Here is a 26,321-nt window from a genome sequence, read left to right as displayed (position 1 = left end):
TAGGTTAAGCATCTGAGATCCCAGCATCTCAGCATCCTGGGATCAAGCCTTGTATCAGGCTCCCTGCTCAGCAGGGAGTCTGCTTCTCCCTCTCCCTCTGCCACTCACCCTGGTCATGCTTCCTCCCTCTCTCTCCCTCTTCTCTAATAAATAAATAAATAAAATTAAAAAACAAAAGAACTCTCCACCTAAACCTGTGTCATACCGTATGTATACTTCTTAGAGTTGTATCATTCTGTATATTAGTCCATTCCATTTGGAGGTAATCTTTGTATATGGTGTGAGACACAGGTCCAGTTGTGGTTGATGTCCAACACCTTTTACTGAAAAGACTTACTTTCCTCCACTGAACTGCCTTTGGTTCTTGTCAAAAGCCAGTGAGCTTTATTTGTGGGCCTATTTCTAGACTCTCCATTTGTTTCATTATGTCTATCTTTTCCCAGACACTGAATTGCCTTAATTACAAAAGCTTTAAAGGATACCTTAAAAATCAGATAATGCTAGTCCTTCAACTTTGTTCTTCTCTTTCAAAATTGTTTTAGTTATGCTAGTTCCTGTCTCCCTCTCCCTGTGTGTGTGTGTGTGTGTGTGTGTGTGTGTGTGTAGTTTAGAATCAGCTTGTCTATATCTTCAAAGAATTCTTCTAAGATTTTAATTGGGAATGTATTGAATCTATAGATTGTTTTATGGAGGAATGACATTTTAATTATACTGAGTCTTCCAATCCATGAACATAGTATGTGAGAGACATTTATTACTTCTTTAGTTTTTTTTAACCAGTGATTTATAGTTTTCAGCATACAGATCCTGCACACATTTTTACGTCAGATTTACACTTGAGTATTTCAATGTCGACCCTTGTATCTTGGCAATTTGTTCTAAGAGCTTTTTTGTAGAATTCCTGTGACTGCCTACATGGAGAATCATGGTGTCTATGAAGAGAACTAGTTCCATTTCTTCCTCTCTAACCTAAATGTCTTTTATTTCATTTTCTTACCTTATTGCATTTGTACTTCATTCATTCATGCGTGTGACCAGATGGCACGGACTCCGCATGAGCACTGGAAGTTCACCAAATAACACGTCCACATCCTGCCTTTCTCATGTGTGGTGGTTAATCCCACATATAGTTAGCATACGCTAAATCTGCATCTGGCTCTGTTCCTATGATGATTAGTGGGAGAATATTGGCAGTACACTGAGCAGAAACATGGAGGCATCGAGGGAGCTGGTCTTCACACACGGCAACAGTAAATACTGATTCCCATTTCTGACCTCTCTGTTCAAAGTCCCAGAAGAATAGATGGGACACACAATCAAGCACAGATGTATATCTTCATAAATGACAAAGAATATTTTTTTTCCTCTGAGACATGGGGGAAGGAAGAATGGACTGATACAGAAACAGAAACATTGTGAATTGAAGAGAAGGAAGACAGCACATGGATTCATGGAAGCTGGAGTTATAATACGGTATTTCTTACAAAGAAACATGGATCGGCACAAATAAATAATTAGATAAGGTGGTGCCCAACTGCCACCAGTGCAAATAGTACTCTTTGCAGGGAATTTCAAACTTTTCTGCTTCGTGACTTAAAGGACTAATGGCACAAATGTCTTATGCCAGAGAGCTGCAGGGTTAAGTCATAACAGAGGAAAAAGGCCACAGCCATTCTTAAAAATACATCTGTAGTTTGTTTGCATATTATAATTCTACTGGTTTAAATTAACACAATATTAATATAATACATTCTTGGGGGGAGGGAAGCTGGAGGGTGGAGATGTAGCAGATTCAATACAGTAACACAAGTAACAAATGACAGTACTCACAAGCAGCAATGCTTTGGAGGGACCACAGGTTGTGGATCAAAGTAAAAATAGAAAAAGTAACAAACAATCTCAATTTCTATGAATAATGAAAACAGTGATTTTTTAAAAAAAACTACCTTTAATGCACAGAAATAAGGGTAAGTAATGTTACAGATAGATATGCGTAAGATAAAACATATCCAAATGGGATTAAATGAACATGTTTCATCCTAAGTAAATCCATCTGTAAAAACAATCACTGAATTCTTTTGGCTTTTGAAACCATCGCTAACATAGGTCACATTATTTCTTGGTCAAACACAGAAGAAAGTTCATTTGACTGTGAGAACACGCATTTTGTGTTTTCATTCCAAGCCTGTTCTAATCTTACTCCTGCCAGTGCTGAGGTCTGTATCCAGGAGGCCACTCTTCTGTTTTCGATCCTCACCACACTTGGGTTCCCAAGGGATCAGTGTGGCTGAAGGTGATGGGCCAAAAGGAGAAGAGGTCAAGGAGAGAACAGGAACGGGATCCACTGCTCACGGGAAAGTGTGCAAATTAACAAGAATGCGAATCTAGTGATCTAGTGTCACTGCCTCAGGATGACCACATCTACCAAAACACCTTCTTGTTTGAATATACGCACTTCCAACATCTGCTTACATAACAGCTTACCCATTCATAAGAGAGGATCCAGCAGCCACGGGCGATTCCCAGCAGCACATTCAGAGTTCGCAGAGGCTTCCCAGACAGCACGTGAGTGGTAGTTTCACACACCTCCCGGGCAAAGGAAAAGCCCTTCAATTTATTCACAACCTGGACAACGATGTTCTGCTCTCTGTTAAATGGGGGGGAGGGAGGGAATCAATATAATAACTATGTTTCCTACATATGAACATCAAGGTGATTACATTGAATAATAGTTTTTTTAAAAAAACTAGAAAGCTAAAATTCTACGTTGATCTTAGGTATGGAGCTCATGTTTTAATTTCTTTATGATCAATGACTTAAAATTTGGGGAAATAAAAAAACTTCAGTTCTCAAATCCAACTGTCTATTTTAATTGCTGGCAAAGCTTCCCCAGGCTGGAAGTGGCTTCCCACATGTCCCCGGGCCAGAACACAGCCAGCATCAGAAATGGGCCCTGCCATTCCCACCATGGTTACTTCGCAGATCTGAACCAACCTATGGACGGTCAGGACCAAGCTTATCCCTTGCTTATTTTATTTGAAATATAACATTTAATTGAACTCACAGTTGTTTTTTTTTTTTTTTTCTAGTAACGGGGAGGAAGGGCCTTTTGCATTACATTATCAGGTCAAATCTTAGGGCAAATTTGGCAGAGGCTCCTTATTTTTACAAAGCCCATCATTGTTTATCTTATGGTCTGTCATTAGTGTCTCAAGTACCTGTGAAGAAATATTCTTCCCACCTAATTTCCTCCCCAAATTGCTCACCATTCTTCTTGTCTTCCCTTTACGACCTCCTTACTAAAGCCTTTGGTTCCTACACATCGCATTTCCCTCTCCCTCCCAGCAAGTTTTGGAAATCCCCAATGAAATACAGATGACGTGAAGCGCACTCTGAGCCACGCTATGACGTACACGGTGAGTTAAGAGATAAATTTCTCTCCTCTCCAAAAGTGATTATGAAGAGAAAGAAGCTGGCTGTTCTCACACATGCGTGGACCGCTTATAATCACACTGCATCTACCTCACAGTACTTCTCAGTTCTCTCTCCAGCCGTCTTGGGTATGTCAAGCTCAAGACCTATTTCTTTACATGTGAAATGAAAGGGCGGAACGATATCACAGTTTAAATTCTTAGAGACCACTAGGGCCAAAAGAGATGAATGGGTCAAGACCCGGGCCCTATCACCACATCAACCAGAGAATCTGTGCTTATCCGGGTGATGGAAAATATTAAATTTGGGGGAAATGCAAAGAAAACAAAAGCATAAGGAAGTGAAAAGCTCTAAACCATATGCTCCCCAGGCCCTTCATCTCTGCAGATCGATGATTTTCCTCATTCCAAATCTGGCAGCTGCCAGCTATTTGTTGGAAGTGTTAATCAACAACAAGTGTCTCTTTGAGACATGGCTAATCAACGTAGCATTACAACCTCTAGGTCTTGTCCTTAACTTCGGACAAGAAGTATATGTGGGGGAAGAAACATAAAAAAAGAATACGGCCTAAATGAAAAGTTCGATTTTCAAAACTTTGAGAAGATAACTATTTACTAATGTGTTTTATACTAGGGGCAAAAAATATGGACTTTAAAAAGCATTACACCCACCATACTCAATTTTCACTTTCATATTAGACTATTTAGGATGTTTCTTGTATTTCATAAGAGATTAACAAAAATTGTGAGTGTGCTCCTTTTTCACTAGCTAATGTATGGTGTTTGAACTATTGGTCCTTTTGATATCATATGCCATGGGTAGGAAAAGGGTCCTGGAACAGAAAGCATGCACTTTTTCGCAGGCTATTTTTCACTGAAATGTCCCAGTGTTTTGATGAATGCCTTTAAAACCTTAAAACATATGATTGATATAAAAAAAAAAAAACCAACACATGGTTTTCCCCTTTAAATAGGAATTCAAAAATCTGTTACAAAGAATATAGTGCTGTATTTTTGTTGGATGTGCTATATATTGTGTTAAATGTTTAAGGAGGATGATAAGAGCGTGCCAGCAAGCTATTAACTCTTTCACAAAATGTGTAAATAGTGGTATAATATAGTTGTAGAAAGCTTCCCAGCAAGGTGTTTATGAACTTTGAGGGACTCAGCCAGTGGTGCTCCATTTATTGAACTTCCACGGGGTACAAGTGGTGGATACACAGAGACAGTATATATGAAGCAAGAAGCCGAACAGCAAAATACTATAATACCTCTTAATGCTATTTAATCAGCTCAAAAAGTCTTCAATGATAAACTGTTCATAGTCTTCTAACCACGTTTTTTTTTATTTCCAGGGTTCTTCTAACTCTAGTATCAATGATTAACAGCAAAACAGTGCAAAGCTACGAGCTGCCCTAAAAGCACAGCACCACAGTATATGAAAGAAAAATCTAAAATTTTACATTGAGTAGAAAGTTATCAAAACAATGAATACTTACTCAGATGGCATGCCTGTCATGACTAATGTTCTCGTTGGCTAGAGATTTCAAAAGAGAAGGAAGAAAAAACAGTCAGAAATATAAAAAACATTTTTTCCCACAGAAATTAACTTTAATACATTTTTTTGAAAAGTTACATCACTTAAAAAATAAACATTTAAGCATATATCAAAGAAAAAAACTTTATGTTCCTGGAAAAAAAAAACACAAACAAACAAACAAACAAACAAAAAAAACCAGCCCAAGCAGCCCAAGAGATAGAAACTGAGATACTATACCCAAACCAATCCCAAAATAATCCAGAACATGAGGCAGAGGAGTGCGGGAAAAAATTTTAAAAATGCTTCCCTCCAGAAGTTTATTCTCCTAGTTTAGCTACCAGACCTCTAAATGTGCCATCGTGCTTAGGGACTTGTGAGGAAGAAGAGGGTAAGAAGGCATTTTTTTGCAAGCTGAAGAGCCATTTCTTAAGGTTTCTAGCCTTGCCTCAGTCACACATACACAATAATGCTCATGCTCCTGCGGCCTGGGTCAATCAAATGCTTTAACCTCTTGCACACAGAAGCCCACATCAGCTCAGGACTGCTTACATATGGTTTAGCATCTGCTACTAATTGGAACTGTAAAGTTCTTTTTAATAAGTTTTTAAATACTTTTTTTTTAATTTACATAAAAGCTCTCCCTCGAGGCCCATGCTAACAAGTGCCATGATGGTGAGCACACGTTCAGGCTACTGTGACAAATGGTCCTGGCCTGAAATACGATGATGAAACAAAAGGAGTAATGCTGTTATTAAGAGTAAGTGTACTTATCTGTCCTTATAAGTGACGCATTAGAAAATACATCCAATATAATTCCCTTGATTAACCAAGGAAGCTCCTTTACACGATGATGTGGATTGGTATCTGCCACTTATTTAAAAATGAATAACAAAATAAGATGGTTGGTGGATGGAGAAATAGATACATGATGGAGTAAATATTTAAAAGAGTTCCTTGTAAAACCAAGGCTGGAGGAGAAAAGTGTAAACTATTTAAAGTGGAACAGAAGATTACTGGGTGTCTTCAATGAATACCCATGTGCGTTGTTCATAAAAGTCATCAGCTTCTATGAGGTTTATACCTTTCATTGTCTTTGAGTTTATTTTACAACTCTAGTAGCTGTAGAAAACTGATAGGAATGCAAATTATTCTTGTCTCTAGAAACTCAAAGTCTGACCAGTGGACATTTGATTGATGTCCCTCTCCTACTGGTGACAAAGCCATGTCAGCACTGCTCAGGGTCCATTAACAGGTCTCCTCTGTAGATTCTCCTTTGAAGAGGACAAAACAACTTCCCAGTCTCATCACTGGCTAATGAGTTGAATAAAATTGTTAACATGTATTTATTTTCTATTAGTGGGAAAGTCACGTGTATCTTTATAAAATTATCTTTCACCAGTTAGGAAGGTTTCCACCAAGATGCCCAACAGATTCATCTGCTAAAGATTAGCTGCTTCTGTCAGACAGAGGACACTCCACAGGCAGCTTGAGCCCAGAATGGTCTATTATTGGCTCCCGGCGCTGAATGCCAAGTGGCAATAGAACTTTGCTGGCTCTTTTTCACTAATTTTAATTTTCCTCTCCACTTGTTTTGTTTTGTTTCATTAATGGATGAATTATTCTCCATTATGAGAATGCTTAGGAATGTGGTTTTATGGTCTGACTACTTGGTGTTCTATATAAATTAATTAATGGATTATAGAGATTTATTCTTTTTTGGTAAGAGACCGTAGAGGACTGGGTTTATTAGCCTTTTTTTTTTTTCCTGCTTATTTGCCCATTTTGGAGCTAAAATGAATTAAGACATTTATGTCCCCAAGGAAGGAGGATAGCTCCTTGAAATCTGGGCTGGTTTTAGTATTTCTGTCTTTAATCTTGACCAGTGGCTGAAATTATAACTAACTCAGAAATGTTTTAAAAATTCAAATTCACATAGTTAATGTGTTTAGAAATTACCACTAGTGTAATAATTTTGGCTTAATGAAAACAGTTATGTCTTATCTGAATTCTCCATGTTAAGTATAATATAAACATACATTTTATTCTACTGGAGTTTATTTTTCCTAGACTTAGATGGGTTTACTGGTAAGATTACTCTTGTACAATGTTTAAAGATTATTTTTAAAAATGTAAATTTGTGACAAATCATTATTCTAACAAAATTTTTATATCAATACTGATTGTGTTTCATAATACGTCAATGTGAAGATAATTTCCAGGATCTCTAATGTTAGATTAATTAAACAAGGAGGCCATTAGACTAAGGTGGCTTTAAAGCCTTAGCTTTAAAGCTAAGTAGCCTACATAAGCAGACCAAAACCAGAGCCTGTAAACTACTTAAGGTTAAGAAATAAAAACCTAAGAACAACCAATCACAAATAGCCAACTAAGCTTTCCCATATAAGGCAACTGCTTAAGCTACAGCCAATTAAATAATTTCCTTGCTTAGATTCCACCTCTGCTCTATGAGTCTTTCCCCTAGCTCATGGCTTTGGTGCACTCCTAACCACTTCTGTTTGTTAGTACCTTATTCAAATCAAGTTTTGCCCAAATAAACTCTAAAATGTTTTAATATGCTTCAGTTTATCTTTTAATATTAGGTAACATAAGCCTTGGGCAGATATTAATTTAAAAATTGTTGGATACGGGATGCCTGAGTGGCACATTCGGTTGAGCGACCAACTCTCAGTTTCGGCTCAGGTCATGATCTCAGGGTTTTGGATCAAGCCCTGCGTGTGGCTCTGTGCTCAGCACCAAGTATGCTTGGGACTTTCTCTCTCTCTTCCTCTGCTCCTCCACCATGCTCTCTCTCTCTCTCTCTCAATAAATAAATAAATTTTTAAAAATTTTTGGGTAACTCAGTAATTTTGTAAGAGAGAATACTGAAACACTGATTACTAAGCAGAGTTCTATTTTTTATATATTTTTTGCTTATTTTTATATGCAATACAGGTCATGTTGATAAGCATGTTCATTTTTCCAAATTTAAAAGGATATAAAAGAGACATGGAGGTAGGTAGGACAGTATGATGTAAGCCTTGCTGGTCTGCTAACATGCTTGGGGAAAATGGACATTACTCCATTGTTCGCCTCAGTTTTCTGTGAAATAGAACTTACTAAGTTTGGCTAAAAAAATATAATTAATATGAGTGGTTAAGGTTACACTAAAAATAATGCTGACAGAGGAATACAATTGTGCGTCTTTTTTTTTTAATACATTATTTTATATTTCTTTAAGCCGTGGTTTTCAGGTTTTATGGTTTCTGGACTCCTTTTTGCTATTGCGACTCATTGAGAAACCCAAAGAACCTTTCACTGATGTGGAAATGACCATCAATATTTAACATCAGAGAAATTAAAACTGAAAAACTTTAAAATATTTATCGGTGCACTTAAAGATGGCAAGAAGAACACACTGCCTGTTAACGGAAATATCTCACTGTTACTATTAAGTTGTTGTGACTACAGGAACGCAGCTCTGGGATTTAGTGTCAGTTTGCTACAGGATAAGAAAATGCATATTGAACAACAAAACTGGGAGAGTTGACTTAACTGGCTTCGGTTTATAATACTTGAGTGTGAAGGAAAGCTCAAAGTACGTTAAAATTTTAGTCAGTTATGCCTGATGTCAATGGGCTGTTTTTATGGTTACTGATGACTGCCTATAAAGAAAAAGATCGGTCCTAATTTTCTGTATAATCTGCTTGGAGAGCCAAGACCATGTTTTAAAAGGATAATTCTCTCTCCTTTATGTTGACTACTTGATGCTTATGATTAAGAAAATAAAGTTTGTTCACTTAGGTTACAGTCTATGCTTGTTTTTAAATGTTTTCTTAAGACTGTGATTAAATAACTTACCCAGTATTGTTTCTCAGGCACACGTGATCCTCTCTTAAGGATTTGTGTGAATCTCATCTGGTAACATTTTTTATTTTTGCCTTCTCTAAACTGGATCCTAAATATATAAAAATAAAACTTGGAGGATATCACTGACACCTAAAACTAGCCTTGAGATTTCTCAAAGAATTCTTAGAAATGACAAAAACAAGGTTTTTTACTTGTAGGACAACTGTAGGATTGTGTCATGACTGCAAAGTTCCATGTGAAATCAGAAGGACCACTCAGCCTGTCTAGGTGAGTATATAACAGGTACAATGTTATCAATACGAATATTTCAGGATCATAGGCTTCAAGGAATATCCGTGATATTGGTTATTGACCTAATCGTCCATAACGTTTTTATCTTCAGGGAAAACACTGGCCAGATGCTTCCCTAATAGCTGTGTTGTTTTCTTCCATTTAGGGTATTTTAGTCCTACTGTGCTGCTACTAGACAAAGTCGTACAGTGTCATAATCTCAGTTACTAAATTGTTAATTTGGTGAGGGTCTTGCTTCTGTCATTTTAATTTAGCGTCTTGTAGGCTAGTGGCTTTCAACTGGGGATGCATGTCAGACTTACTAATGATTTTTTTTTTTAATAAAAATATAGATGTCCAGGACCTAATGCAAGCTCGCCAAATCTCTTGATATTCTGACATGTTCTTAGTATATTTATTGTGTCTCAGGAACATTATACCACATCTCAAGATTTGTTTCCTCCATAAAAATCAGGTTGATCCTCTTGAGACAGAGAAACTGAAGGACTCCATTAAAAAAAAAAAATCTGCTTTGTGCTCCTTTTTCTGCCTCTATTCTTGCTGGGACCTGCACCCCCACTCCACACGTGTCTCAGAATGCAAATAAGATGAGGGAAGTTGAGTGTGCTTGTGGACTTGGAATATTGTTGATATCGCTCTAAGGTCCTATTTTATGAACGTCTTCCCGTCTTAAGCTATCTGTAATTCAGGTGACTATAGTAGACAGTGTTTCTATAAACTGAAATACAACATTTTAAGATGAAACCTGATTTTCAAAGACTGCCTCAAAATTTGGAATCTTTTCACTAAGTCTCTTTGCCTTCCATGGGAATACAGATTTCTGTACAGTTTCAGAATATGTTCTCCAACTTACCAGGATATACCTGGAAAATCTGATGATGAGAGCAGGCTTTGCCTAGAATGTCACATTTGAGAAGGATGCTCACTCAGGTCTGGCTAGCTCATTTGGAGGTGATAAAGACTAATTTTACTTGGGAGCCAATGACTATAAAGTCCCCTGCAAGAAAATCATCCTGGTACCTGGCTTAGAACCCCAGCCTCACAGAGATATTGGAAGATCACTTCTGGCATGGACAAGACATTTAAGATATTTTGAGGACCTCCAGAAGAGAAATCCACCTAAGTTAATGGGTGCTGTGGATAAAATGGGTGGAGAGTTGTCAGGCTTGGTATTTTACCTTGGAAAATAAGCAAATAACAGAGGGAAACAAAGGCCAACCCGAAATCACTCAAGAAAATGTTCAGACCGATGATGATTTTATTTGTTCAATATAGCACGGCACTGGATTTTATGGAGCATCCCGCAGAAGGCCAACAAACACTCTTGCTGCCCCTTTGTACTCAGGCAATATCTGGTTGAGAGCAGCCTGAGCTTATAATCAAGAATATCCTTTTTTGAGATAATCTGATCACAAGAGAAAAAAACAATTGTACAGAAACATTGTGAAAAAGATTTTGAGACAGAACAAAAGATTACCCAGTGACACTAGTGGGCAACTACAAACTGAGGACACATTCTTTAGAGTCGTTGGATTCTGTGAATGTTCCTCACTGTCTTTGAGCTGTATACAGCCCTGTAGGCTGTCGAAGGCTCTTACTGTGTATCACTTTTGCCTACTGACCTGCTAAATCAGCCTGGTGGGAGTCCAATGGAACAGGCCCATTTTGCACCCAGGAAGCAAAGGCATTCGGCCTTCGTAACAGTCTATCAGTATATACACTCACTGGGCTCTCCTTGCAACTGGACACAGCAGTTTTCCTTCCTTAGTAACATGAGCTAACTAACACTCGTTTTTTATTAGTAAGAAAGTCCGGATCACAACCCTCTAAGATAAGTACCTCACTGTATGGTTCTTTCACCTTTTCTTTGCTTAAAAAATGCCTATAGTACACTTTTAAAAATGCAATTCTGGTACATGTCCTTTAATTGGCAAGGCACACGACCACGAACGCAAGAACAACTCAAATCAAGGTCCTACAGTTACGCGCTACAGCCCCAGTGCGGCTAGCATTCAGCATGTTCCCTGGAGTTGAATAAAGTCTCTACATGTGAACGTCAATGTACTGTTCATCATCTTGGAAGGCTAACACTACTGGAAAATATACAAAGTAGAAGAATCAACCATGCAAAAAGAATATACAAAATACAAGAAATACGATCGGCTGCTAGGAGACCCAGAACGAGATCTTTCTGCAGCCCACTTGTCAGTGTCTCCATATTTGACAGGGCACTTGGCCTGTCCTTATCTCATGGGTCTCATCTAAGAAATGAGATAATGAATTACTCCCAGAGTGCTACATGATTAATAATTCTGTTGAAAGTAAATATTAATGCTAGCAGTTTTGTAAATTATAACCTTCACAGTATGTAATTTCACGAGAATACAAACCACTTCTTAACTTAGTCATTTATTTATGTAACCTTTGCTGTGAGTCACATTTCACCGATGGTAATAAAAGCAGGGGGAAAATCTGGCCACTCTATTCTCTTTAGTGATGGTAACCTGATGATGTGGCTACAACCCACTGCACGCCCTCCCCAGGAAACCTGAGTGTAAGATGATGTCTACATGGTACAAACCTAATGAGAATCAGTAAGCCTTCTTCGTCATTATTGGAAAAGACCAAAACATTTATTGGAAGCAGCCGTATACAGTGTTGAAAAAAATTAAACAGTTCTTTACTACTGAGACCTGGATTTACCCCTCCTGTAAGATGCATCCCTGTTCTATTAAAAGTTGATTCTCCACAACACTGAACATCACCTTTGCCCCAGAACATAGAGCGCAGGTTAAAAGAGCTTCCCACCCTTCTGTGTAGTGAGAAAAGTGTACTTGAGAGGACCTTCTGTCTCAAGCTGCAAGGAAGGACTGTTAAAACCACAGGCTCAAATGGCATTACTTGAGCCAGGCTAGGTCACCAAAGCAGGATAATCCCTAACCTAAGTGCAATTTCAACCTCCCCCAGAAATGTATTCTTAACCACCAGTCAGGAATATTCTGATCAGCATCAGGGAGGTCTCATCTGCCACGTGAGCCTTCTCAATCCCCCAACAGAAGAGGAGGTAATCTGCGTAAGGCCCCCTGCCCTTCCAATTAGGGGAAAGTGATCTTGCCTGAAAAAAGCCTTTTTCTTTTGCTAATCACTTCTTTGCCCTACACCCCTTCCAATAAAATCTTTCCATTTTGTACAACTCCCTGGTGGCTCCTGTCTTCTTGCTAGATGGGATGCTGCTGGTTTTAGGAAAGTCCTTCAGAGGTTCGAATTTACTCAGCCGAGAATGTTGTTTTCTTAGCAGGATGCACCCTGCCCTTCCTCAGTGACTCAGGTAAGACCATCGCCATCCTCATAGACACCCTGCTCTACCTGCCTCTGTAAAACACTGGGTCCCTTCCTCTGCTTCGAGACATTCTTCAATGATGAAGATCGTTCCTATAACAACAGTATGCATACAAAGATTTTCATTTTCTTGTGCATTTTGTTTTTTGAAGTTTTGGCATGTGGCTCAGATGGGATTGTTCCTCTTAAATGTCCCTGTGTGCCATTCCTGACCAGCCGTCTGTGTGCCCAACATAGGGCCCGGCTGGGGACTCTGTGCTCCAGACTCTTGTCTGCTGATACTATGGTAAGTCCTTGATCTTGATTCTGAGTATTTACTTGATTTCTGGTGCCAGCTTCCTTTGGTTTTATGATCTGACCATTCGGTTAGATCTGTAAAGGGGATGACTGTTTATAGAGATCTTTGTTGTGTGAAAAATGATAAAGAAACTGCCTTAAAGGTTTTTTTTTTTCCTGTTTATTTTTCTACTTTGAGTTCAAAACTGTTAAGTATTTCATGCCTCCAAGTAGATATCCAGAAAGAGTTTTGTACTTCCATGTTTATTATACTTGAGCCACAAGTAAAGTCCTAAAATTGAAATTACAAGCTGTGTGTGTCTCTGTACATATATGCCTGCAATTCAGAAAGGCCAGTATCACACATCTGAGATAAGCACCACGAGATGATGTTACCACATGAGATTATAAAATTTCTTAAAGAAACTCTATTGTAATTGGCTTAGAAAGAATAACCTATAAATTGGATTTTCCTAAAATCCCGAGAAATTAAGAAAATCGAACTCCCAGTATTTTCAACATTGAAAAGAAACTTCTCATAGAAACTCAAAATGTTTTAAGAACTCAAGTTCACATGTTTTGGTAAATCTCTGGCAAATGAGATTAGCTGAATATTTTTGGTTTATTAAAAACAGCTATCCCTTCTCTATCAGATATGATAACAAAGTACATTTTTATTCTTCTGGTACATGTTCTTCCCAACCTTTCAGTCTCATTGATTAAATGAGCATTACTGCTGCTTTATGTTTAAGACTATTAAAAAATATAAATTTGTGTTTAACCAAATTGAATCACTATTTTGACAAATTTAACTTTAACAGCATCCATGTTTTACATTATGAAATCTTTAAGATATATTCCAAGATATTTAGGCAACTCAAAACCATCATCTAACGCTAAACTGAGTTACTCAATGGATACTCATGCTTAGTAAAACAGAACACAGAAATTCTAATAACTAAGCACGATTTTATTTTATCTTATTTTATTTATTCGAGAGAGATAGAGAGAGCATGAGTGGGGTGAGGGGCGGAGGGAGGAGCAGCCTCCTCTTTGAGCTGGGAGCCCGATGCGGGGCTCCATCCCAAGACTCTGAGATCAAGACCTGAGCCCAAGTCAGATGCTTCACCCACCAGGCATCCCACTGACTAAACATAATTTTAAGGATATATGCTTTTGATTCTTATTTTTACATGGGACAGAGACAATGAAATATGGACAAATGCAGGCACATGGTGCTACATTTTTAAGGTCCATTTTCTCAAAGGCTACCTTAGTAACTAACCTTAGTAACTAATTTTAGAGGTTACTTTAGCTAGAAGTTAAAATTAACATGTGGTTTACACTACAGTTAGTAGCAATACTTTGAAAGAAATACAAACGTGTACCCAGTTCTATTTTTCAAGAACAAGAAGAGGTCTATCCTGAAGGAGCAAGTTTTTAGTTCCTAAACCCCACAGCACTCTTCCAGCTTCTCCATGATCCCAGAAAGCTTTATGGGTTTTTAATAACTATCGACATAGATACACTCAGAGATAGCCAACCATATACCCACTACATGTTAACAGTATCTCGCAAATATTATGAAATTATTTCTGACCCTGCAGAACCCCTGAGATTGGTCCTCAAGTGCCAGGTTGCTCCAGAACATGAAAGAGTTTCAAAAAAGACAAAAGGAGGAATGAACTTTGTCTTAGTTTATAATGTTGGGTTTGAAAACCTAGAACATCTGCAAAAACCTTAGCAAACTTTACTCCGAATTGACAGGCTCATTTCCTTGGTTTACTGCTAACTGCTTTCACCTAAAATGTAGTGTCGTGCATTCATTCTTTTTTTTTTTTTTCTGTGTAACTTGTTTGGATAACAAAGATTGTGTTTTACTAGAATAACCTTCTATGGTTTATGTTGACTGCTGCTTCCTTGAGTATTTCAAAAATCTAGTCATTTAAGAAAAAGGTAAGGGGATCCCTGGGTGGCGCAGCGGTTTGGCGCCTGCCTTTGGCCTAGGGCGCGGTCCTGGAGACCCGGGATCGAATCCCACGTCGGGCTCCCGGCATGGAGCCTGCTTCTCCCTCTGCCTGTGTCTCTGCCTCTCTCTCTCTCTCTCTCTGTATGACTATCATAAATAAATAAAAATTAAAAAAAAAAAGAAAAAGGTAAGGCATTTTAAAGTTATGTTATCCTATGTTTACTTATAAAATCTTTTTGCACTTTAAGGAATCAGGTACTGTTTCTAAGTAACCTATGATCCTATCTTAATCAAGTGCGCAAAATTTCCTGACAACTGTTGATATTTCACCTTCCCATATTCAAATCCTAAGCTGTCTTTGAGATTTCCCAGAGACACCTGGAGAATCATGAAGATGTTGTCTTCCACCACATGAAAAGAGAGATGTTAAGAAATAATTAAGTCAACGTGATTATGTTACTATTGAGGAGTTGTATGGAAGGAGTTGTCAAATTAGAAATGACACTTGGTCATCCTCAGGTTAAATTTAAGTGAGTAAAATGTTATTGATCTACAGATATTCAGGTCCTACTCTAGACTCATAGGATCTCCTGACTTGACAATACTGATATATTCTTGGTCTACTCCAGTTACATTTTTAGGATATCCAGGGTATATTATATCTTGGGGCATTTTGTTATATCTGAAGGGTTTTTTTTTTCTATAAAGATTATGTTCTTCCATTTTTTATAATTACATATAATATCTGCTCTTCTTTGAAAACAGTGCTAACCATTATGCTTATAGATGTTGACTATACCGTTTCTGGTTGCCTTTGTCTTCAAACTACAACAATGCTCCCCATCAGTGCATTATTCTACTCTCATCAGACCTCTCACTTTTGAGACTTATCAGTAATTCAATGGCCACAGCCATGTAGAACCCTTGTCAACTACAATTTCTCGTTTCACTATGATGCGCTCTGACCAGCACTTGTAATCACCCATAGGCCAGAGTGATTGGTCTTCAAAAGAAACATCCTCTTAAAAGTCCATGGAAAAGGACTATGCTGGGGGGACCTGGGAGGCTCAGTGGTTGAGAGAAGCAGATGGGTTCGTGAGACAACTAACCCGAGATCAAGCAAAGTGAGAATTAATGACAAAGGCTTAAATGAACTACTGAGGAAGGACTGTGGCTTTTATTTGGAATATTTTAATGTTCTACTTTCTAAATATAAGGAAGTCCCTGCTCTTCTTATGCTGTCTGTATCCTAAAACAGTTTGGTAAATGAAGCTTTTGCTAAAAGAAAGGACATATTTAGAAATATTATCTGAGTCTCCTTACCTGACCCTTCCAGAATTTGGAAACTCGATATTATTTAGTATTCTTACTTTCAGGGCAATATAATTATTTGTCTAGGTTCAAAAAGAATCTGTCCTCCTCATTACCAGGACATAACTGAAAAAACTGGTTAAGTAACCTTGGCCTTGGGCTGCAAGATCATATCTGAGAATGATGCTCACTTAATCAACAATGAACAGATCCTTTCAAGAAACTAAGGTAGAAAAAAAAAAAAAGAAACTAAGGTAGACTTTATGGCATCAATGTTTGCCAAAGCCCTCTGGGGAAAACAAGCCTGGTATCTGGCTCCCATGGATCCTGACTAACAGATGAGCAAAAAAAGATCACTTTGTAGAGGTCCAAGAACCTCCATAGGCTATACTGGGTACCTCAGAAGAATTTGTGCAAATGTATAGACACTGAAGGTGGAATCTGACAGCAAGCGCTTGGCTGGGTTTCCTAGCCCCAAGAGGCTTTTAAATGTGCAATCTAAGATTCCTTATGAAAACTTCCTGCAAACTATTCTTGCTACACCTATGTAAATAAATCTAATGAGACCAGTCTTATTTTGCGATCATAAATAATCTCTCTTTGATTATTAGAGGAGGGACTATGGGAAAAAAAAATTGTGTCTCTGTGGGAAACTATGCATTGTTTATACTACACCATTCCAGGATATCAGATCCTAGCCATGTTCACTGTCTGAGTTATTTTGCACCTCTTTGTACCCTGCAGGGAACTGACTGATGTGAAAACTCCATTTTCTCTGATAGAGCCTCCCTTGACTTCCTTTTCCCCTATGTAAAAAATCTAGTTTCTATCCCTACTTGCATATTGACTCCATTCTTGTTGCCTTGCCCAAATCATCAATCCTTACCAAATTTCCAATTTGTCTGGTTTCCTGCACTATCTGGCTACAACCTTCAAACTCATGTTCCAGATTTTCCCCTACCTGATTTGTCATCACCAAGAACTAGCATCCGACTGTCCCGATCTCTTTCTGGACTCTGGTGACCTTGAAACCTGTCCTTCTGCCCAGGTTTGAAGAAACCCCAGGCACCAAAGCCCATGTGACCACACGTGAGCAGGATCCTCTCTGGACAGGCCATGAGAAAATGTGGCACAATGCTCAGATTACACATGCCTTTTACGACAGGTAAGCACACCTGCGGACAACCTGGCTCGGAACCCTCAAGACAATAAGCCATGTTGTAAAACCAAAAGATGCTCCTCCACCGACCTCTGGGACCCACTGGACTGGTCTTCCTCAGGGCTCGGCTCCTGACTCTAGATTCTAATATAACCTTCTATATAAATTTATATCATTCCTTTTCATTTTAGGAATGCTTATTGTAAGATGCTTAATGTCCAGGACCCTAAAACAACTGACCTTTGCCATCACCTCTCAACAGATAGAACCAGTATTGGCAAGAGTCCTCAGGAGACTAACCCTTAGGCTCTAGTTTGCCTCCAAAGTTCTGACTGCCTCTCCATCATTCAGGAGGAATGACACTCGCTTTGAACAAATAGTAGCACTCACAATGTGGAAGCCAAGCTCTGCACTCCTGCAGGGGGGGAACAGTGCTGGTCCTCCCCCTTTTGTTGAAAGACAGGCTAAGCCCAAAGGACCACTTTGTTCCCCAATAATTCAAGAAAAGACCCATCACCATCTTTCTCCTTCTTAACCTAGATAAAACTATCTTTATCCTTATTCTTAATTCCCAAAGACTCCCTGATGACATCCTTGCTTACCTGACTATGGAACCCCAGCTTTCTCCTTTGCTCTGAGCATTCCTCATTAAGGAATGATCTCCATATTACAACACTCTAAATAAGATTATCTCCTTAACACATTTTTTTTTTAAACTCCTGGGAACAGAGTTTTGTAAAGATTGTGGTCACTCAAGAAGCAATAGTCCCATTAGATCTACTAAAGTTTTAATTTCAAATGTCATGTTTATCCTCTTTGGTCAGTTTTGAATCAAAAGTGATGAAAAGATGAGAAATTCTTGAATAATTAATGGAAGCAGAATCATCTAATTTCTAAGAAAGAATAATATAAAATAGTAAATACCCATTTAATCTTTAAATACAAAATGAGTCAGAATAATTTATCAAGCACAAAACCAGATGCTAGTGATAAGGAGAAGAAGAGGGAAAAAAAGGATTCCTGCCCTGGAGGGTGAAAATCTAAAGAAAAATGTGACCAAGCTAAGACTTTGAGAAGGAAAAGAAATTTGGCAGATAGGGCAGATATGTATCCTAGACAGGATGAACAAATAACACAAAGAAATATTCATGAAATTAGTGGCTCCGTGGAGAATCTGTGAGTGGTCTGTATGGATTCAACAAGATGTCAGTTATGAGATCAATTTTACAAAAGCTTCCTCAAGACAGCAAGAAGGATACGTTTCAGGAGGAATTATGAAAAGACAGGACATAATATAATAATAAGCTATTATACAAGGCCTATCACAGAGAGAGAAAAAACAATTGTTACATTTTTTTGACATTGCTGTTCAGTGACAAAGAAAACGTAGGGCTCTGTTCCTTAAAAAAAAAGGAAAAGCACTTGTCCAAATACAGCTACACAGCACCAAAGAGTACTCAAAGCAAACACTGAAAGGTAATCCAGTGAAATAATCTACCGAACAATAGGAAGCAAATCACAAATATAAAACACTGCATTTAATTTCGGCAAAAGCGTTTTCTGGAAGTTCCAAAGTAGTGAGTGGTGGGAGGAAATATAAGTATTTAGGAAACAGTCTGACTGGTGTTTGCTTTAGTATTATCAAGGGTAGGTCAAATTAAACAAACCTACTTGTCTTATTAGTGACAAAAACACTTTAAAAGTCAAACATTTCTTTGAAATGTGTTTTGGGTTTAGGTACCATTTCATAAGTAAACAGTGAAACTACTTTTCCTAAAAAGGAAGTTAAATGAAATAATCAACACATTTGCCAAGATTATTGATTCTGTTCACTAGGAATACAGCTCACATATACACATGGGCACCACCAGAACCCAATGTTTACATGGATTTTTAATATGGTGAAAATAAAAAAAGAGCAAGTCAAATATGACAAGAGATAAATTCTGGAAAATGTCTTCAAATTGCTTCCTGGGGATATTCGATCCTCTAAATGCCTGGCAGCTGCATCATTTAAAGTGTCTTCAGAGAGACTCCCTCTGGATCCAAGAGATTGCAGGGTTTTTTTTTTTTTTTTTTTGGTTTTTAAATAAGCAGCTCCCTAGATGCTCTGTACTGCTAGTAACCTGTTTATCTTTTTTTTTTTGAAGATTTTTATTTATTCATTTGAGAGAGAGAGAGAGAGAGCACAAGCAGAGGGAGAAGCAGACTCCTTGCTGAGCAGGAGCCTGACGCAGGACTCGATCCCAGGATCCTGATATCATGACCTGAGCTGAAGGCAGACGTTCAACCACTGAGCCACCCAGGTGCCCTCAATATCCCCTTTTTAATCTGATGACAAATTCTATGCTCCAAGTGGGTTCACTGCAGAAAAATAGGACAAAACTCTTTAATTTTCTTTTATTAAACTTTTCACGACTTAACTGTCCTCCCTTATATCTTTTTTCCTTATGTGAAATTGGTTTCCCATAGGATCGTAGAAACTTCATATTTCTAAAAAGCATAACGCCTTTCTAAATATTCTCAAATAATATAATAATAATGTCAATCAAGCATCAGTGTCAATTTTGAATACTTACATATTGGAAACGATTACTTTTTATAATAAATAAAAAAACAATCGTAGAGAAAATGTACAACCAACTTATTCATCAATGCCTAATTCATTTTTTTTTTTTTAAGTAATGTGCATGCATCACCTTACTTCTTGGGAGGCTTTATCTAGCAAACTTAAAATCTAAAGTTAAAACTCCCGTTGAATCTACACAGACACACATCACCCGGCTCTGAGCATGGAGAACTCCATATGTTGAAACCCTAACCCCCCATGCAATGGCATTTGGAGGTGGATCCCTAGGGAGGTGACCAGGTCATGGGGGTGGAGCCCTCATGCGTGGGATTAGTGCCCGCACAAGAGTCCCCAGGGAGCTCCCTTGCCCCTTCAGCCACAGGAGGACCCAGAAGACAGCTGCCTCGGAACCAGGAGGCCGGCCCTCACTAGACACTGAATCTGCTGGACCTTGATCTCCGACATCCTGCCTACAGAACTGTGAGAAATAAGTGGCTGGTATTTATAAGCCACCCAGACTATGGTGTCCTGTTACAGCGGCCCGGACAGATGAGGATACCGCATGCCAGACCCTGTGTTTATGCAACCCGTTCTCCACTCAGCGGAGTGGCGTTCCATGGACAAACTCTCCTGGCCAGGGCGGGAGAGTAAATATGAGGGTGGACACCTTCTTGTTCCAAAAAAAGAAGTACTTAGAGAAGAACAGAGTGTCAGAAGGACAGCTTGCAGGGCCTCTCTGACTGCTAAACCTGGGACAGCACCCTCCTCCCAAAACAAATGACAGCAGTGAACCGTAACCTACTAAATAAGAATCTACGTGTCCACACGGTATGTGGTAGAGAAGGGGATCTGAGGGGCATACAGGAGGGCAGGGGAGTGGAGGGCTGGTCCTAGTCATAAACCGTCACCTGCAAACAGGGACAGTCTCTGAGCTTCTGAGCTCCTTTCTCATTAGCCACTCCAAATATAATCCTAAAATCACTAAATCTGGCCCTTAGGGAACAAATGGGAACAGATTTAGGGGGAACATAGGCAAATTCATGGGATTTCCAGGCTAGTGCTGTTATTCTGAATCAAACGCACATGCCTCTACCCTTGACCCATAGGGGTCACACCACACACTGCAACCCTACTCAAGTGTCTCAGATTCCTAATGTCCTAGGAATTTTGTTGCCTTTTGTTAAATCTTCACCCAAAAAGCTGGGATGACACATTAAGAAAACACCAAAAACAAAAAAAGAAAATAGCCACAACCTGCCCAATGTTGGGAATGATGTCAGTGCCTTTTATTAAATGAGCAGAATTAGATTATAGCCAGTGGATTTATTCAAAAGTAAAAAGCAGAAGATATTTATGCAGAAAAATAAAACCGCTTAACTTCAAAAAACAAAAAGAAAAGAAAAAAGGTTTTCAAAATTGAATATCACTGATAATGAAGACCAGAATAAGGACCACTGCAGACTGAGCTACTGCATTTTGACAGCCATTCTGTATTATATTATGTCTTTACACAGACTCATCACTGATACATTAACTAAATCTTAACTCATGTCCAAAAGCCACAAAAGCATGTGCCAAAATCTATTTGAAATGCCTCATATTTTATTTTTTTAACAAAGTCCATAATAATGCCTCAGTGATTCTGCGTTGTGGTTTTGTGTGTCATGAGTCTAGTTAACTCCTTTCCTTCTCCATAATGCTGGGGGTTTTTTTTCTATTTTTTTTCTTTAAAAAAAAACAAAACAAAACGCTCCTAAAGTATCCTGGATTAATATCCAATAATTTATAGCCCTAAGATTATTTGGAAAGGAATACCTTTAAAAAAAATGAGTGAAAAGACTTGAATGGACCTCGTAAAAGGAATAGGAATAAATATCTTATCATTGGAGGGGATTATCGTTCCTCCGGGGAACACAAGAAAAACCTGCTTGGGAAAGCCACCCACATTTACAATGACATCTAGCCTTTTGGACAAGTGGACACAGCTCTGCATTTCTCTGTGTATATGACCCATCCTATCTCGGGAGCATAACAGATGAGACAGCTTGTCCCTTGTTCACACATCTCTCTGATGTCAGTGGAAATAAGCCGTAAGATTTGCAGGCCTCCCCCTGCTTCCTTTCTTTGGTTCACTCTTTGGCTTCACCCTGAGGCTGCGGCACTTCCAGGAGATACATCCAGCCATAACAAAGCTCCGAGGAGCAGGAGAGCGTTTCTTCCCAGGGCTATCTCGAGTGAGAAAACACTTTTTCCAGAAACCTCCCAATAAGACTTCCCTTGCATTTTATTGGGCAGAAGTGAGTCATATTCCCAAACTAATTACTGGTATGGGGAAGAGAATAACCATGATTAGCCTGGGCTAATCGTCTGAGCAGAGAATGGATGTGGGGGGCGAGCAGGGGGAGGTGGAGGCAGTGAGGTGGGTGGAAGAGGATTAACACGTATGCTCCAACAAACACTTCCCTTCACGCTGGCTGCCTAGCAAAGAGGAAGCATTCTGACTAGGGAGACAGAGGATTGTGCATCTTTCACTGATGTGCAGTTTCCTTTACGAAGAATCCATTTGGTTGATTTTTTTTTTTAAGGTAAAGATTGAGCTTTGCTACTTCAACAGATTATTTTGCTTGAATTTCCACCTAACTCAAATAGATTAATTTGATTATTTCTAAACCAGGTTACCATGGTTTACTGTCAATTAGTTAACGTCACCCAAATGGTATATTTAGCAAGCTTGCCTTAGAAACTAGCAGCTCTGACTAATTACATCTAGAATGCCCATCTCTCGTTTGCCTGGTACATCGGATACCTACCAGCAGATCATAAACACACTGCTCAGGTCCCCCCATGAAGGGCCTCGTAGACCTCGCCTGGTGGGAAAAGTAGTACACTGGCCTCTACCTTTACACGGCCAATGGTGACCATGGATGGCGCAGGAGAATATGATTCAGAGACATCCTGACTGTCCCTCATTTCCACCACTTCCAATCCAAAACAAAGCACGCATTTTATAATGCACGCAAAATCGGTTATCCTGTATTGGACACAGAAAACACAGTAAAGAAAACTGATGCTCTTTGAAGATTCTTTTTGATGTCTTTTATATAAATATTTTTTTCTCATATAACAAGAAAAAAAAATAACACGCTAATGGGAGTCGAAAGCATTGTTATACCATCAAGAGGCAGCTGGTTTTCAGATAGCTTCGCAAAGTAACATCTGCCAGGGGATGCAACACCTGTCATAACGAGCACATTCCCATCACCGCCAACTCTGGGGACACTTTGCCAAAAGTGATATATCAAAGTAATTTAAACACCTGTGTTAGAAATCTAGGGCACCTTCAATCTTTGTAAGCTCACCTATCAAATTATCTGCACTCCAACACCCTACACAGGAGATGAGGCCCTATCTGACTGCATACAGCAGGCCTGAACAATGGGGTAATTATTTATGGGGACATTTATAAAGGGTGTCATCCTCGAGGAAGTGTGACAATTCCCCTAAGTGAGTAATCACAACATACTCGTGCTGAATTTTCAAGAAACAAAATAAATATCACCTGTCATCTGGATGACTCACTGCTATTTCAACTTGAAAGTTCTACTTAAAAACAAAACAGCCCACAAGATTACACGCTCTCAGCCAAGTACACTATCTAGTGGCAAAGAGCCAAGGTCCTGGAATTACTGCTAATTATAAAAGTACATTCATAAAATATCGGAGTCTCCAGTAGAGCAGTGAAGTACTCACTCAGGGGCCTCTCAGAGGAGAGATGCTATTAGGGAAAATAATCTGTTTTTAACAAAAACTGGCTCAAACAGCCCATTTTCTTTATTCAAGAAGGCTTCTCTGTCCCTCCAGCTCTCTTCATCCCTGTCCCTAGACAGCCTCTCCTCCCTTCCCTCCATCCTCTATTGGTACTCTTTTCTCCCCTGCAAGCTTCCTTCTTGAGAGAAGCCAGACAATGAGCTAAATTCCAAATTTACTACCTCCACAAGAAAGGCAACATCAGAGCTCTCTAAAACGTTCTTTCTAGCACCTCCGTGTGATGGCAAAATATAAGACTCAGTCTACACAGAGGGCACCGTGCTTAAGAATGGCAGCTTTCGGCAGTGACCATGAGCATGTTCCGTCAAGGCCCCACAGTCGCATGAGTGGATCTCAGTTACGTTCAGGGGGTTCTAATGAGAGTAGAAAAAAAAAAAAAAAAGAAGTATTTGTGGGGAACCTTGAGGAAGCAAATCACCAAAACACCAATCACTGACTACAGAACCCATGCTTCCCGCCCTCCCCTGGGTGAGGGGACAGGGAATAATTCTTCATTAATGGCCCAAAGTGATGCAGCCCCATCTCACAGAGGTTCTCACAGAGTGGCTGGCCATCATTTCAGAGCCCTGTGGCAAGTTAAAAAAAAAAAAAAAATGAACGCCCAAATCTCCTTCCCCCTGTGCCCAGAGATCCTGTCGCAGCCCAAGTATGATTGTGGTCAATAAATCCAGGAAGAGACATCATTTGGAACATCTTGGAACTTGGAAGGCCATTTTAATTCAAGACACACAGGGGGTAGGGAAGCAAGCAGAGCGAGTCTACTTTGAGTCATGGCTTCGGAACAAGGGCGGCCAAGACGTGGGCACAAATGTCACCCACATTTGTGTTGGAATAACTAGCTAATGTTTGTGGAATGCCTCCATATATCAGATACCATCTGGAACAGTGCGCATTTCAACACATTTCCTTAGCGTCTAACTTTTGAGATTGGCACTGTCGTCATGTCTGTTTTGTGTACGAGGAAGCAGACACACAGAAATATTAAGTAACTAATTTAATGTGATAGAACCAATATGGAGTAGACGGGGGATTTGTCTCAGGAACCAATGCTTTTAGCTAAAACGTACTACAGTACAAAACTTTCCTGCTTTCATTGATGCAAGACCGTTCTACAAGCTTAGGAGGGCTGTTTGGAAACAAATGAGGGACATTAAGGTAATTATGACATTGTGTGATGGTTAAAAGCACCAGAAATGCTATAGCATGTTCATTCAAAAAGCAGAAGGGGAATCAATGCAAATACTTACTGAACGCCTCTTTTGTATGTGGTACTCAGTATTATAAGATGCATAGGGTGCAATCTGTGTCCTAAAGGACTCATACCTTGGTAGAAATCTACAGTAAGCAATGGTTGGAACATATGCAAGCTATTATTCCTCATTTCCCCTCGAGTTAAAAAACTTATAGAAATTAAAACGGTTGTTATCTGGTGTGTAGGGTCTCTTCTTTCTTTCTCTTTTTTTTCCCCCTAAATCACTGTCAAAATAAGCATACTTGTATATGATGAGGTACTATGGCCTTCATTTCCCGCTAAGCCTCCAAACTTATGAAAGCCAGCAAACACACTTCTGTGCTCGGAGCCACAGCTAGTCCTCTGATGGGACACCCTTGCGTGGCAGAGGTGGCTCCCAAATGAAGTTTTAACACGCAGCCATTTGTGAAAAGCCATCCGGGTGATGATTTACCTTAAAAGAAAAGTTCTGCTGAGGATAATAATAGTTTGAACCACCATAATGACAGAAGTAGTAGAATGAACAAAAATACTTTGGAGAAAAAGAATTTTCATATATGTTTCCCATAGTACTAGCATTCATCTTATATTTAGCTTCTTCAGATTCTATGACAGTATTAAGCAACCAACAGAAAACAGGTTAAAATTGGCCACGACATGTTATATTTCTCCCTCTGAATAGATGGGAGAAATATGTCTCCTTGTCATTAATGTACATAAGATTATAGAGGTCATGAAATTGCTTAACTGGATTAAAAATAAAAGAGGTTCAACAAATTTAAAAACGTATATTTAAAGTAATAAATCTAAAAAAGATAGTTTCCTACTGATTTACAAAGTGACTTTTCCCATTAAAAATGGGTCCTAAACCAAAAAACCTCCAATAGTAGTTATTGTTCTGAGATTCTATTCTTTACTGAATTCTTTACTGAATTCTTTTTGCTTTCAGTATTTACTCTGTCTTTTGCAACTAGTGGCTTAAATGTTCATCTTCAAAATCCTTTCTGTTGACTTAGAAGGTCTTTCCTCAGAGGGTGTATCCTGTTTCCACTTAGGGTTTTTGGTTTCTTGGCTTTTAATAGCTGTTAAAATTTACCCATTATTTCCAGGAATAATTCACAACAAACTCCCCACTGTGAATAATTGGTAAAGCTCACAAGACACAAGCAAACACCAGCTCTGGGAAGACACGGCTGAGCTGCAAGACAGTGGGTTGCATAAGGGGACACCATCAGAGGTGAGCCAGCATCTGAAGACCATTGTCCCCAGGGGATAGCTGGCCTCACAGAGTTAAAGCCTGACCTCAATTCCTGCTAAGAAGATAAGTCAAAAAAATAACCAGGCATAGTAGAGGAACACATGACTGAAAACAAAGAGAAACAACAGATTACAAAGACAGAAACTGCATGGAGCTGGAAAATGGAGTTATCTGGTAGAGATTTCAAAATAATTATGTTTTATCATGCTCAAAGAAATAGAGGGCAAGATTAATAATTTTCACAGAGAACTG

The 26,321-nt window shown here is 39.0% G+C and overlaps 1 protein-coding gene across 5 annotated transcripts in view; it reads right to left on the bottom strand.

Moving 5' to 3' along the window:
* Positions 1 to 26,321, bottom strand: part of MCPH1 (microcephalin 1) — a 229,912-nt gene that overhangs the window by 147,250 nt on the left and 56,341 nt on the right. For 4 of the 5 annotated variants that reach the window (XM_055334855.1, XM_055334856.1, XM_055334857.1 and 1 more), the window contains exons 10-11: positions 4,931 to 4,968; positions 2,485 to 2,647 (exon numbers count right to left, since the gene is read on the bottom strand). In XM_055334855.1, coding sequence (XP_055190830.1) covers positions 2,485 to 2,647; positions 4,931 to 4,968 — 201 coding nt within the window. Of the gene's footprint in view, positions 1 to 1,948; positions 2,345 to 2,484; positions 2,648 to 4,930; positions 4,969 to 26,321 lie in introns of those variants that run through there. The other variant, XM_055334859.1, reaches the window with a different exon arrangement.

Source organism: Nyctereutes procyonoides, unplaced genomic scaffold (assembly GCF_905146905.1).
Source record: "Nyctereutes procyonoides isolate TBG_1078 unplaced genomic scaffold, NYPRO_anot_genome, whole genome shotgun sequence".
Classification (NCBI taxonomy): Eukaryota; Metazoa; Chordata; class Mammalia; order Carnivora; family Canidae; genus Nyctereutes; species Nyctereutes procyonoides.
This window is presented reverse-complemented; position numbering and strand designations above follow the sequence as displayed.